This window comes from Eptatretus burgeri, chromosome 8 (genome assembly GCF_056783735.1).
Source record: "Eptatretus burgeri isolate ZD-2024b chromosome 8, Ebu_testis_v1, whole genome shotgun sequence".
Taxonomy (NCBI): Eukaryota; Metazoa; Chordata; class Myxini; order Myxiniformes; family Myxinidae; genus Eptatretus; species Eptatretus burgeri.
Window position 1 is genome coordinate 87,987,981 of NC_140968.1, and position 15,986 is coordinate 88,003,966.

Sequence of the window (15,986 nt, forward strand, 5' to 3'; positions counted from 1 at the left end):
TGTGAAACAAAAAATGTCAAAAAATAGGAATGACGTCATAAAAATTGATATGACATCATAGTGATATCATATGTGCGGTAATTCATCTCTGCTAATGCCCTGTTCGATTCCCGCAAACATAATTCAAAAAGCTTGCTTACTTTCGGAGATATTTTCTTAGGCGATTTCCATTAGCGGAGATATTTTGACATCATAACTTTTTTTCTCGGAGGATTTTTCAAAATCGGAGATCTTTACTGTCTGTGCAGGGTATTTTTACATATATATGCCAAGTTTCAGGAAGTTTCGATGAAAACTGCAGACTGTGAAACAAAAAAGTCCACAAGAACAACAACGTGAGTTAGACGAGATCCTCCACGAGGATCTAAAAAATGTGAAGACATAGAGGGATTAAATCACAAAAAACAACCAGACAAGGTAGGAATGACACCACAATACCACACAACAATCCTCTTATGGGTTAACATCACTGCATATTTTGACATGTTCCTTTTTCTGAGATTGTGATGGATGAAGAAGAATAATGAAGAACAATAACAATGAAGAACAGCACCACATTATGATGCCACAATACCACAACACAATCCTCTTATGGATTAGCATCATGATATCTTTTGACATTGTTCCATCACAATCCCACAAAGAAGTAAAATGTTAAATCTAAACTTCCATGAGATTCGATTCTCAAACCAGATATAAAGTTTCGATTATATACTTCAATTAGTCCGTGAGAGTGTTTCCAAATCAAGGCATGCATGGATAGGCCAAACAAAATGGCGAATTAAGACCCCAACAATCTGGCAGAGGGCTGACCAAGGATGAGCCTTGAGAAAGGATAATTAAATAAGGCCGTTAATTATCTTCAAAAGGGGTATTTTAATTAACCCAAACACCGAATTGTCATTCATGCACTTCCTTGGAGTTCCCTTAGTATGCATGCAAAGTTTCAGGCTGCTAGGTTTTATGGTTTTGGAGCTATGGAGGAGACACACACATACACATACACATACACATACACTTGCACTTGCACATGCACTTGCACATGCACTTGCACATGCACTTGCACATGCACTTGCACATGCACTTGCACATGCACTTGCACATGCACTTGCACATGCACACACACTGACATTTATCAGTCGAGATACATACATTTTTTTTTCAACAATCTATTTTCAACACTTGCATTAAAGAAAGAAACATGATTATGGTGTAATGGTTATCACGGTTAGCAAGACAAACTCCCTCAAATATATTTACATACATTACTCTACCGTTGAGAAGCAAGTCCAAGTCAAAATTTAAAGCACCTTGGTAACAGCCTGTTCGAAAAAGAGTGATTTATGTTTGCAAATGCATTCCACAACCATAAAATGTTATTGGTTCCATTACAGTAAAGAAACCACAAATGTAGAAAAGTGATTCATGGAGGAAAATAAAAATCCTCAACCAAAACGTGACATACATTTATCTGATCGGGAAATAATCCTATCATGAACCCCAAAAAAGTTAATTGTTAGCCAATTTTAACATGAGATAAAGCTTTAACAACAAGCAGGCTCAAAAGAGATGGCAATGGGAGACTGCGCATGGGACCTTGTTCTGTGTTAACACATGTTTCTGCCTTTCTACACTGGAAGGTGCCAATTTCTCAAGCTGTTGATGAAAATAGATTATGCTCATGATTCACAAATAAATCATAACTTGCTCAAAAAAGTTGTTTAACAATGCATTTATGGGTGATAATGCATAAAATGAAGGCATACTGTACTTTGTCAGAGAATGCCTTGTGTATGCATTTAGAATTTTCTTTGAGGCTTTGACAGCTGCCCAGGGAAATCATTCAGAGTAATAATAGTCCCTTATATCCTGCTAAACAGTCACCCTGTGGGAGAAAAAATATCCTGGAAAACTTGAACACTGACACCTGAGCAGGAAACTCTTGGCCAATAAATTTGCAAATTTACTGTCACCACAGAGACACTATTATGTGATGCCTTCATTAAAAGTCCGGTCGAAGGATGCAAAAATGTTGAGGTTGGGAATTCATTCCCATGTGTGCACCCAAACATCATTCACAGATTCGCAGCCAAATCCCTAAATGATTCACAATATTTCTGTTTCATTGAAATTTGAGTAAGAAACGGCACTAATAAATTGAGACATATATATATATATATATATATATATATATATATATATATATATATATATATATATATATATGTTTTTTCTCAGCTATAATTGCCTGTATTATCAAAAAAGCTTTGCTGGTGATGTGGAAAAAAAAAGGATTGATGTTTCGGGGTGAGAAATTATTAGGAAGGAAGAAGTGATTTTATTTGTTGTGGCTTGTTTGTGACGTCACTCTGGTGCATTATTTCATTTCCTGATGGTCCTTTATCATAAGGAGCAAGTCAATGTCGAGGTCAGCTCACAAGCTTGGAACAATGCATCACTCTGCGCTATGCCTCATTAGGCTGGGGCAAAGGAGCGCTGGCAGATTGCCATGATAGAGTAAGCCGAATTCCCAATCCACACAAGCCATGTACCCAGTGATAGCGTACATGGTCTCTGGATTGTGGAACGTCATCGTTGGCTTGATGGGGATGCATCCTTCAATCGACCAGTATTTTGACCACATCACAACGATGTGGCCAAATATGTTTGTGCTGGTGTATCGCTTCTTGAATATCACTATAAGAAGCAATTGAAGACAACATTAAAAATATTTAATTTAATGCAGGTGAAGTTGTCAATGTTTTGTCTGAAATATTATTATGCACTTTCAATACAAATGAGGCTGCATCAAACAAAAAAGTACAGTGACAAATGTATTGTATTTAATTAATGTGTTAGGCTATAAATGCATCCACAACATTTCAAGAAATCTAATTATCGCATTAAAATTCATTACATGTTAAATAGTAATTACTGCAGCAAATTAAAAATTTAACCAAGCAAAATACCTCAAAGCTCATTCTCAGTTGATTAAAACTGTCACTTAGTCCTGTAATGGGCACTTGCAGGAAATTTTGATGCTGAGACTGTGGCTGTGTCCCACTGTGGCTGAGACTGCAGCTTATGCACTGCCACAGTCCCACAGACTACCCATCGAAGCTCCCTAGATTTTATAGCCAAGCCAAGCAAGCCAAATTTACTTGGACATATGTAAGCAGGAAAGGAGAAGAGAGATAGTTTTCCAGCAGAGAAGAAAAATGCATCAGTGGCTGATAACAAGCGAACTCAGGCACTGTGGACACCAGAAATGTGGGGGTGGAGGTTCTGCATTTTGTAGCTGACAAGCTGGGAGGGTTCTGTGTGCAGAGTGCCTGTGGCTGCTCCGTGTTTTTTTTTTTAACCACTCAGCATTGCTCAGGAAGCCACACATGCCGCTGCAAAAAAAAAAAAACACTTATTATTATTTGGGATATAGAGGTCTCGGTTCATCGATGAGCAAAATGACAGAGGGAAGCAGGTTCACAGACTGACAGAGAACCAATGGGAGACAGGGAGGCAAAGACATGGTCTATGAGTGGTGAATTAGAAAGGGTTGGAGATCACCAAGTGTTGCGATTACATTGGTCACTGAAATCAGTTGACTGGTAAAATAGTGCAGGTAAAGGAAGCCATATGTACATTTCGTTGTTTATAATTTATTGTTCCTCATGACAAATGGACTTTGAGACACCCAAGTTGTATCAGCAGGTTAAAATGTAAGACAAGGGCTGAAATAAATCAAAGGTCAGGTCAGGTCATAAACAGTTCATCATGACCTACTTTGCAAAAGGGTCGACAGGACAGGTAAAGTGCACAAGCAAATGATTAGATTTGATATTGGATGAAAATAGGTCAACCTCGAGTCTTGAGTGAAGTCGGTGGCACGTAATCACAACTCCTCACGCTTCCCATCTAAAGCAAAGTTGAAAGATAGCAAAAAAATTCCAGCAGGAATGATTCAATATCAAATTTTGAGTTAAATTTTATTTTTATGTTTTTACCCATGTCCCCAAGTCCCCCACCCACCTGGGGCATGAACCAGAGGTCAAATCGAAGAAAATCATTGCATATTTCACATGTCCCCCAATATTGATTGCACAAACAAAGTTTCATTTAAAAATGGTTTAAAAACTTCCCTAATTGCATTTTGAGGGAATTTGCCATTTTTACCCCACCCCAGGGGCTCGAGGGCGAAGCCAAATGATACTGCTCTCACACCTTCTTGCCATGTGGTGATCATAACCACCAGTTTGGGGAATTTCTGCACAACCATTTAGGAGATAGTGTGAAAGACAATGACAGACAGAGCTGATTACAATAATCCCCCCTTTAAAAAAAAAACATTTTAGAAAACGCCTGGGGAAAATAATAACCAGAAGAATAACAATGCACCTTCCATTAGGAAATGAAAAGTCCAAATTAATTCAATGCAGGTGAAGCAACATAAATATACAAATGTGTGATGGAACCCAAAAAAAATCTGAGTTATTCGACCGCAAACAAACACAAACAAACAGGTTCTTACAAAATCAATTTTTTCAAGCCAAATTATTTTTGCGATAATTTTTGCAAACACAAAAAGTACATGAATGATACCATCACCTGCATGACAGCATACCTTACAGGTTCTCAGGATAGCTCAGACGTAGCATACTAAACTTTGAGCTGTCTCCAGTCTGCGTTTGATTCCTGACATGACTATAAACTGTCACCCTGCAGCATCGCTAGCGAGGAGTTGTATCACCATTCACCATCATTCAGAGCAACATTAATCCAGTTTTCTGATCTGCTTACCTTCACTAGTTTGGGCGAACGACTCCACTGCACTTTTCCATAATTACTAACAGTAGATTGCTGTGTGCGAGTACAATGAACAGATTCCATATTCTTGCTCTAATCTGTGTGAGACACTGCATTGGCAACATAGCTGTGCCTTCAGGAATCTAGGAAATCGGCAGCCAGTTGTTTTATATGTGTGAGAAGAAGAAAGTCTTTGTAACTTAAGGTGGGTCATGTGATGTTACGCATCAGGGGGCATTGCATTACATCTGCCACCTAAAGTCGACGGAGGTTGTACTCACATCTGTTTGTCTGTGAGAAGGATATCTCCAAAAGTTTTGGACGGATTCAGATTAAACTTGGAGGACAAGTTGAGTTTGTGACAAAGACGAATCAATTAGATTTTGGTGAAAATGTGGATCCGGATACGAGAATTTTTTCAGTGATTCTTCAGGAATGAGTGATTGGGCGAAAAACGACAAACACCACAATATCTCCAAAAGTTATGGATGGATTCAAACGAAACCTGGTGGACAGGTTGGGTGTGTGACAAGGACGAATTGATTGGATTTTAGTGAAGATCCGAATCCGGATCCATGCACGACTTTTTTTTTAAGTGATTCATCAAAAAATATATTTTTTAAGAAGGGCAAAAAACGATAAATAACATGATATTCCTAAAGGTTGTGGACGAGTTAAGACAAAATGAGGTGGATGAGTTGGTTGGGTGACAAGAACAAGCGGATTAGATTTTGTTTGAGATCCGGATGCAGATCCGGTCTATCAGTCAATGGGATACAAAACATAAACTGTTCAGCATGGTGGAGGTATGCGCTATACTGAGTGTCGTTCTAGTTACCTCCACCACCGAAGGTGAAAGAGGTTATGTTTTCACCCCTCTCTATCTGCTTGTTTGTGTCCAGGATATCTCAAAAAGTTATAGACGACTCCAGATGAAATTTTGTGGACAGGTTCGGTGTGTATCAAGGACGAAAATGTTTAGATTTTGGTGAAGATCCAGATCCGGATCCGACTACTAGAATTTTAAAAGTGATTCTTCATAATTGAGAGATCAGGCTAAAAATGATATGTAGCACGATATCTGAAAAAGTTGTGGACGGATTCGGAAGAAAATTGGTGAACAGGTTGGTTGTGTTAGAAGGACGAATTGTTTCGATTTTGGTGAAGATCCGAATCCGGATCTGGATACGAGAATTATTTAATTTCTCAAGTGATTCTTCACCATTGAGAGAAAGGGCCAAAATCTATATTTTGGGGCGTATTATGTGTCGTCCGTCCGTCTATCTGTCTGTCTGTCTGTCTGTCCGTTCCTGTCCGCACTCTAACTCCCAAAGTTTTAAACTTTCACGTTTCATATTTGGTACATAGGTACAAACTGTAGAGACGGTGTGTCGCAACATACATTCGTCGTCTAAAGTGGTTGGCATGGCAACCAGGATGCTGTTTTCCATCCGTTCCTCTCCGCACTAACTCCCAAAGTTTTCAACTTTCACGTTTCATATTTGGTACATAGGTACAGACTGTGGAGACGGTGTGTCGCGACATACATTCGTCGTCTAAAGTGGTTGCCATGGCAACCAGGATGCTGTTTTCCATCCGTTCCTCTCTGCACTAACTCCCAAAGTTTTCAACTTTCACGTTTCATATTTGGTACACGAGTACAGACTGTGGAGACGGTGTCATGACATACGTTCGTCATCTAAAGTGGTTACTATGGCAACCAGGATGGTGTTTTCCATCCGTTCCTGTCCGCACTCGAACTCCCAAAGTTTTCAACTTTCACGTTTCATATTTGGTACATAGGTACAGACTGTAGAGAGGGTGTGTCGTGACATACGTTTGTCATCTAAAAGTGGTTGCCATGGCAACCAGGATGCTGTTTTCCATCCGTTCCTCTCTGCACTAACTCCCAAAGTTTTCAACTTTCACGTTTCATATTTGGTACATAGTTACAGACTGTAGAGACGGTGTGTAGCGACATACATTCGTCATCTAAAGTGGTTTCCATGGCAACCAGGATGCTGTTTTCCATCCATTCCTGTCTGCACTCTAACTCCCAAAGTTTTCAACTTTCACGTTTCATATCTGGTATATAGGTACAGAGTGTGGAGATGGTATGTCACGAAATATGCTAGTCATCTAAAGTGGTTGCCATGGCAACCAGGACGCTGTTTCCTATGTAGTAGCACAATTCTGTACATATCTTCTTGTTCGGGCGTATATTGTGCTCCTTGCGCTCTTGTTACTGATTACAATATACAAATACATATATTGTTTTAAAATTATTTGGATCAGACTTCACTGCAATGCTTTATAAAAAATATTAATTATTAGACAAGTCTTTTAAAAACGATAAATGTATAAACAGGCGAGCATTGGGTGGCTTTGACACGAACTCTGGTTTATGTGACTGTGCATCAAAGATGATCACATACTACTCCAAAATAAATCATATGTAGAGTTTCACAATGTGTTTTTTCACAATGCAGAGGCAAAACAAAGCTGCCGATTGCCTTGATTCCTGAAGGCACAGCTATATTGCCAATGCAGTGTCTCACACAGATTAGAGCAAGAATATGGAATCTGTTCATTGTACTGGCACACAGCAATCTACTGTTAGTAATTCTGGAAAATGCATCATAATGCATCATAAATTCGTTATGATGCATCATACATTCGCATCATCCAAGACTGCCTTTAAACTCCGATTCCGGCAGGCAGCCCCTGTATCTCTCGAGCAACTTAATGTGCTTTCATTAAAATCACTTCTCTTGTTATGGCCATTCCTCATTGCGTTTTTTCATTCATAAAGTCAACAACACTTTTCTCTATGTCTTGAAACTTTCCATGCTTGGGCCCACAAAATGCTGTTCTTCGAGAGTGCGCATTCCCTAATGACTATCTACAATCTACATGCACTATCGCTGAACATTGTACTTGGTAACGCCATAGTTTTCTGCAGCAGCACAGTCATTCATTTCTTCAGCTGTTCTTATTAAACCATCAGTTTGAAATTGGCAGATCGTAACTTTTTCGCAAACCTGTTATATTCATTATATTCACCTGTTCTTTTTTCGAACCACTTTATGCCAGATCCATAACATCCATGAACCAATCCACTCGTAAACAATGTACTGTGCATGAACCACGTACGGGACAGTTTCTGAGAAAAGAAGAACAAGAGGAAGAGGAAAAAGAAGAAGACAGAATAAGCAATCAAAACAAATAAATGCCACTGTGTGTGTTTGTGTGTGTGTGTGTGTGTGTGTGTGTGTGTGTGTGTGTGTGTGTGTGTGTGTGTGTGTGTGTGTGTGTGTGTGTGTGTGTGTGTGTGTGTGTGTGTTCTTCATAACTCCAAAACCATGAAACCGAGCAGTCTGAAACTTAGCATGCATACTTAGGGAACTCCAAGGAAGTGTGAAAATTGGAAGTTTGTGTTAAATTAAACATTCCTTTTGAAGATAATTAACAGCCTTATTTCATTACATCCTTTATGAGGCACATCCTTGGCCACCTCGCTATCGATGGGTCTCAAGGCATTTCCTGAGTTACCACACTGGGGTCTGAAGCTGCCACGTTTTTTGGCCTGCTCAACCATGACTTGATTTGGAGCAGGCCGCAACAATTTCTTAATGATGAAGTTATTTTTTTTCTCATTTTCCTCATTCACATTATCAATACCTACTAGTCAATGGATATATTTCAATGCTTATAACGCGCAGAGATGCCAGCATTTGTGGCTTTATTTCATTTCCGCACATGCCATAACCTCAAGAATCTCTTAAATTAAGATGAATTACAAAATTCAAGTTCCAGAATTGAACTTAGCAGTAGTTCCAACTGCTAAAAAGTATGAATTTGTCCAATTTGGACATATTTGACATTTTGGCATCTCCAGGAGGTGTGTTAAATATGATAGATAGACGATACTCATCGCTTGCCAAGCCAGCTGTACCTTATGTACCAATTCGTTGGAGTGCTTCCTTGAGTGCTTAAGCCACTTGCCATGTGTTCTCCAAGCTGCATCGTTGTTCATTTCGGTAAAAGTACCCTGCTTTCAATCTCAGATTGATGAGACGCATATTTTCGCCTGTGTTGGGCCCCATGGTGCTATATATATATATATATATATATATATATATATATATATATATATATATATATATATATATATATATATATATATATATATATATATATATATATATATATATATATACAATAAGCTCCATCAGGTGTTTGCTGTGATCTGGCTGTGAAGGCATTGAGCATAGATCGATATTTTGTGTTTTGTGCTTTGATATATTTTTGAATTTAATTTTGCTAATTTCCACTTGAATTCCTCTTTCAAAGAACTCTGTTGAAAGGTAAATCTTTGAGTTTGTTGTTTTGATGCATTTTATGCGTGTGTACATTTGTGCGGGTGTGTACGTATATAAACTGTATCACCATAATGGAACTTGATGTGTGTGTGTGTGTGTGTGTGTGTGTGTGTGTGTGTGTGTGTGTGTGTGTGTGTGTGTGTCGCCTCCATAACTCCAAAACCACAAAACCAAGCAGCCTGAAACTTTGCATGCATACTAAGAAAACTCCAAGGAAGTGCAAGAGTGAAAATTGTGTGTTTGGGTTCATTAAAACACCCTTTTTGAAGATAATTAATGCCCTTATTTAATTAAATCCTTCATCAGGTGATCCTCGGTCACCTCGTTCTCTGGGATCTGAAGGCGTTTCCTGGGTAACCTCGCTGGGGTCTGAAACAGCCATGGTTTTTGGCCTGCTCAACCTTACCTTCACTTGGAACAGGCCGCAACGATTTCTTAATGATACAGTATTTTTTCACTTTCCTCAATCATATTATCGAATGGCTGTAAATCGTAGCTTTGAATCACCGCGTAGATTGCAATGCTTATAAACACGCAGAGATGTTAGTGTTCATTGCTTTATTTCATTTTGCCCATGTCATAACCCCTCACGCTTCCTTCCCCTGTCACACTGCCTTCCACTTCATGCTGCCTCCTCCCTTCACACTGCTTTCCCCTCCTCTTACGCTTCCTCCCCTTCCCCTCCCCTCATGTTATCCTCCTCCCAACCCCCTCCACCATATAAACCACCATACAACTCTCCGGAGGTCAAGGAGAGGAAGGTGTGTCAAAGAATGTGTAAATTGGACAAATGAATGCTTCTTTTTTATCATTCAGAACTGCTGCTCAGATCAATTCTGCAATTCATCTCAGGTTAAGATATTCAGGAGTTAATCACATGTGTGGAAATTAAATCAAGGAACAAACACTGGCACAGATTGTTCGATGATGTGAGGAAAACACCCTTCCTTCCCTTCCAATTCCCTTATGCTTACCTCCTCCCAAAGCCCCTCCACCCAACATGGACCTCTCTGGGTGGTGTCCAGGCATTGTTTAGTTTGACTCGTTTGAACCTGCTGTTTTATCTTGCACAATTTTGTTCAATCCTGTGTTAATGCTGGCATGAGGGGACCATTCTCCCCCTCCCCCGCTTTCCCTCAAGTCCACCTATTAAACGTATGTCCAGAATACCCTCCCCCCCCCCCCACTTACATATTTTACTTAAAGCAAGCAAGGCTGTGATCCCTCCTCCATATTTACAAAATACCAAAGCATAAAACTTAACTTTTTCTCCTGTTCGGAGACTTACATTGAGTGAAGAAAAGATTAAGGAATGTGCCTAAAGTGTAACTTCATTGAGTGCATCGAAAATAATTAACCAGGAGGATAGCCGCGATGGCTCGCGTGGCCACGGTGATGTTCTCCGTGGGCAAATCTGCGGGGATAGGAAGGCAAAATAAATTAAATTAAAGATCGAATTAAAAGAACGATTACCATAATGGGTAATCATAAAGGAGTAGAATGAGTAAAGCAATGGGATTTTTTATGTACACATTACACTTTGAAGTTATATGAAATGTACACTCAACATCACCTCATCAGGACCAGATGGAAAACCTCCCATTTACCATGTAAACAACCCTCTTCAAGAAGTTCAGTCACTCAAACTCATAAGTCTCACTATCAGCCATGATCTTTCTTGGGCAAACCCGATTTCAAAGTTGGCCTTCAAATCCAGATGCCAACTGGGCATCCTCCGTCGTGCAAAGTCTTTCCTTCTCACACCTGAGCTCATATCCACCTACAAGGCCTCCATCCACAGCTTGGTGGAATACTGCTCTCTCCTCATGAGCTGGCACTCTTGCATCACATCTTGATCAGCTTGATGCCGTGGAAACCAAGGCGTTCAAGATCATTGGAATCTCCCACGATGAAACTAAGTCTATGGGCCTCTCACTTTGCCATCACAGACAGGTCGGTGGTCTCTGTGTCTTCTTCTGTCTCCTTTCTGGTCTTGTACCCTCTGCCCTCTCTGTGCTTTTTCCAACCCCCCACCCTCCAGGTATGTGCAGGACGCACATTGTCAGCCAGCATCCCATTTCCAATGAAATTCTCAAAATCCAGAATTACTGCTCACCTCCACTCATTTGATCCTCTTTTTTTTCCCTGCCTGTGGAACAAACTTCCACACTCTCTTCAATCTCATTCTTCCCTCCAGGTCTTCAAGACAGTTGTTCACTCCAATCTCAGATCGTCCCCATTCGAAAATCATGATCTTTTTTACACCTGTTAAGCCAACACCACCACATCCCACCTAAAAAAAAAAAATTGCTTCTGGATCCACATTGTCCACCCCTTGCTTTGTCCGTCTCTGTATATTCTTTCCCTCGGCACTACTGTTGGCATTTCCCCATTCTCTTTCCACTGTTCCTTCTGTTATGTTGTGTATTGATCCATTCTGTGTTCTAGCTCTTCTAGGAGCCCTGACTCTGTATACGAAAACAAATAAATAAATATAGCGACATGCTGACTATGGGAGTGGAGCAAGTCAATGATCAATGAGAAGAGGTGGCCTGCCATAAGCCATAAGCAGAGAGTTTGGACATCAAGGCAAGGTGCCAGCCCCTATCAAATGCTCGAGATGTGTTGAGAGAGATGGCCCTGATCTCAGGTCTGAGATTGAGGGCTTCCATCCATTGTTGGGAGAGTAGAGGCAGCATTCCCAAGGAAGAATGACTGGGTCTGAAGCTGAACTGATCATCTGAGATCAGGCTGTTGGAGAAAAGGAAGGATTTGATGTCAGCTGTTTCGATAGATTCCATTACCTTCCTTAAATTTGGAAGCAAGCTGAGAGGCCTATGGTTCAGAGGATCCATTTGTGCACCATGTTTGTCCATTGCAGTGATGTTGGCTAACTTACAGGCAGATGGAAACTGACCCAGAGAGAATGATTGGGTGAACAGAGCAGAAAGAGGAAGAGCAATTACAGCAGAGCAGGTTTTTAAGACACGTGCACTGATGCCGCCTGCCTGGGTTTGTCGGAGAATTGTAGTAGAGGTTTGTGAGAGAAATCTCTGCAACTTCCCAAGTGAGATTACTGTGGAGGACCGAGATTTGGTTGCTGAAGGTCTGGTTGGGATCTAAACGAGGCAAGGGAAGAAGAATAAGGATATCAGGAGGTTTGTAAGAGTAAGGCACATTAGCAACATGCACAAGGTACTATCTGTGTCTGTGTTATTTCTGGCATGTGCTAAGAAGGAAGTGGGATGTCAGATATGTTTTTTGATATCGATGCAGTTGGCAGGTGTTGTTGGGACAGACCAAAATAGAAGGTGAAAAACGTTGGCATAGGGACATTAAGGTGCAGAGAGAGGATTATTGGGATAGAGGGAGGGAAACTCTTGTGGACCACCCCACAATAAGGTTGTATTAATTGGGGTCACAAAAGTTGTTGCAGTGCTGACCATTGAAAACCTACCATGTATGAGGCACTAATGTAATATTTACATTCTTAATGGAATTATAATAACAAATTATTACACTTCATTTAACCAGACACACAGACTTTACCATTTTCTGAAGAGGACATTTTACCCTTTATTTCAGCACTACAGCATGACAAAGGCATAGAATCTCCTTTTTCTTTTCTTGAAAGTGATGTCCTGCAAAATGAAAATGCAGTGAATGATTCTGTTTGTGAGTGCAATGTAGAGTAACATTAGGAAGTGAAGCCATCACATGAGAATGGATCTGACCAGCACATTGTGCGCTTACTACAAGCATCATTATCTCCACGCTCTTCAAAACAAAAAACCGGGGGATGTTGTAATCGGCTCTGTCTCTCTGTCTGTCTGTCTGTCTGTCTGTCTGTCTGTCTGTCTGTCTGTCTGTCTGTCTGTCTGTCCATCCGTCCGTCCGTCATGCTATGTCCTCCGAAACAGTTGGCAGAAATTCACCAAACTTGGTCGTTATCATCAACACATGGCATGAATGTGTAAGGGCAGTGTCATTTTTGGCCCTGTCCCGAGGAGGTCAAAAGGTTAAATACCAAAAAATGCAATTTTGGGCACATTTTTAAATGAAACTTTATTTGTGCAATTAACATCGGGGGATGCATGAAATATGGAACGATTTTTTGGATTTGAACTGCAGTTCATTCCCCAGGGGGGTGGGGACTTGGGGTCACAGGGGTCAAAACGCCAAAAATTTTTTTAATCAAAATCTGGTATTATGTAATTCCTGCTGGAACCTTTTGCCATCTTACAACTGCTTTTGGTGGGAAACGTGGGATTTGCAATGGTGCGCCATCAACCACTCTAATTCATACTTACATTTATTTATTCCACTATAACAATATAATGTCTGCACCCTGAAATGATACAAATATATACATGCATTGTATGTATAACATGAGACTAACAACGTTTAATTTGCACAATCCTGGAAGGAAGATAACTAATCATTTAAGCATCAAGCAAAGCTCCATTTTCTCCTGTCAATGATACAATAGCAATGTACTAATTTAAGTACACAACCATGCAATGTGCACACACCTCCCACATTATAACAAAACATTTCAATAATGCAATTGCTGCTACAACACAAATACAATCAGTGCCAAGTTCGGTTTGTCAAAATTAATTAGCAAATTGTGTGCTGGTACCCTGGCAAAATCCTAATTTCCTCTCCTAATAAATGAGGATTAGCAGGGTGGGGGGCAGAGGGAGAAAGGGAGTGGGGAGAGGAGATGCATTGCACCCACTCCTCCTCCCTCCCCATGGAATGTAATCAAATAGTTATACTGTACCTGTATACTTCCATACAGATAACAAAGAAAAATCAAAATAAAACAAGAAGGGCACTAGGTGGAGCGCATACCTCCGTCACATAATGCCTGATCCACAAGAACATATCAGGCCTAAACACATTTTTGAAATATCATGCTATATATCGTTTTTGGCCCAATCCCTCAATGGTGAAAAATCCCTTTAAAAAATCGAAAAATTATCTTATCCAGATCCGGATTCGGATCTTCACCAAAATCGAATCAATTTGTCATGGTTACACACCCATCATGTCCACAAAGTTTCGTATGAATCCATCAACAACTTTTTGAGATATCGTGCTACGTATCATTTTTGGCCCTATCTCTCAATGGTGATGAATCACATAAAAAAATTCTAGCAGCCAGATCGGGATCCGGAACTTCACCAAAATCTAATCCGTTTGTCCTTGTCACACACCCAACCTCCCACCGAATTTCATCCGTATCCGACCACAACTATTTGAGATATGTTGCACACAGACAAATAAACACGAATAAGACAATGTGCAGATCATGACACTTGCAAAATCCATAAAACAAATTTGACCTCAAAAATAATTTCTGGTTGAATTCAATGACCAAATATGCAACTCCTCTTCAAATTTCAAGTCAATCAGATAAAAATTGACAATTTTAGTAATTCGGCCTATGTTGACCTTTTGGCATATGTTCACCTCAAAAATAATTGGTGGTTAAATTTGGTGACCTGATGTGCAAATCCTCTTCAAATTTCAAGTCAATATAATGAAAATTGAGGATTTTAGAAATACCACCTTCGTTATTATGCCTGATGTTGGCTTAATGGATAGGGTGGTGGGCTTTGGATCCAAGGGTCCTGAGTTAAAATCCCGCTCAGCTGTTGAATTAATACCAGGTGGGGTTAACTCAGCCTGTCATCCTTCCGAGGTCGGCAAAATGAGTGCCAGCTTGCTGGTATACTATGTCGGAGTGGCGACCCATCCAGGATTCTCCCAACAGCCAAGGAGACTGCTTAAGCAGCACCAACACTCTGCACAGAGTATGGTCCAAATCTCCTCTCCTCTCCTCCTCTTTCGTTGTTGACCTTGGGCCAATGTTGACCTTTTGGTCCATATTGACTTCAAAAACAATAGGCGTCTTCCTTATGATAAGCTCCACCATGTGGTGAAGTTTCGTGAAGATCAGTTTAGAATTGTGGCCTGGAGGCGATAAACAGACAGACAAACAGACAAGCTGGTAGGCGGACATGGGTAGTCGCCTACCCAATGGAACCTGAGGCGATGGGCCCGTTCGATGGGGAATGACCTGAGGATTAAGCACAAGAAAATTCATGATTCTAGCTTCAAGGGTTAATGCTGCAGATTGTTTTTTCGTTAAAATACCCCCACATTTCGAAGTTTTTCGGCCGTTGCTAGGCAACGGAGGGGTCCATAGCAACGGTTGTTTCTCACATATAACTAGGACATACCATGAACCTACCATACCAGTTTCATATATATCTGACTCATAGTCTCTGAGATATAACGAACTTCGTTTTTTTTATTGTTTTCGACCAGGGTTCATTCAAAGTCTATCTTCTCCGACAGATTTCATAGGATCCGGCTGGAAATTTTTGACAAGATGGCTGAATGTACTGCCCACAGTCGCTCATGGCTCGATTTTTGATTTTCGAAAAAATAAATTTTTTATGATTTTTCAAAATTTTCAAAGTCCCGTTGCTAGGCAACGGTGTTGTCCCTAGCAACGGTTCTCATTTGCACACAACTAGGTCATGGTATGAACCTACCAACCAAGTTTCATTGAAATCGCCATTGTATTAACGGAGCACTGGACCGAACAGAGGGACAGACAGACAGACAGACAAACATATAATAATATGATATCTGCCCCCACCCTGCTAATTCTACCCTTGATAATAAGGGTAGAACAAATTTCAAAATTTAAATTTATTTTTTTCGATTGGATCGACGACCCAACAGAATAACAAGAAAAAGATGTTGTGCAGAGCAGGATACTTTCAA

General features: G+C 40.3%; 1 protein-coding gene across 2 annotated transcripts in view; it reads right to left on the bottom strand.

The window, feature by feature from the left end:
- Positions 1 to 2,253: 2,253 nt before the first annotated feature.
- LOC147022226 (uncharacterized) overlaps positions 2,254 to 15,986 on the bottom strand; it is a 58,965-nt gene continuing 45,232 nt past the window's right edge. For both annotated transcript variants that reach the window (XR_015061119.1, XM_085892922.1), the window contains 5 exons: positions 12,732 to 12,823; positions 12,191 to 12,301; positions 10,541 to 10,596; positions 7,864 to 7,963; positions 2,254 to 3,395 (listed from right to left, as the gene is read on the bottom strand). Coding sequence is in view for 1 of the 2 variants with exons in the window: in XM_085892922.1 (XP_085749048.1) it covers positions 3,376 to 3,395; positions 7,864 to 7,963; positions 10,541 to 10,596; positions 12,191 to 12,301; positions 12,732 to 12,789 (345 nt within the window). In the remaining variant the exon portion in view is untranslated. The remainder of the gene's footprint in view (positions 3,396 to 7,863; positions 7,964 to 10,540; positions 10,597 to 12,190; positions 12,302 to 12,731; positions 12,824 to 15,986) is intronic.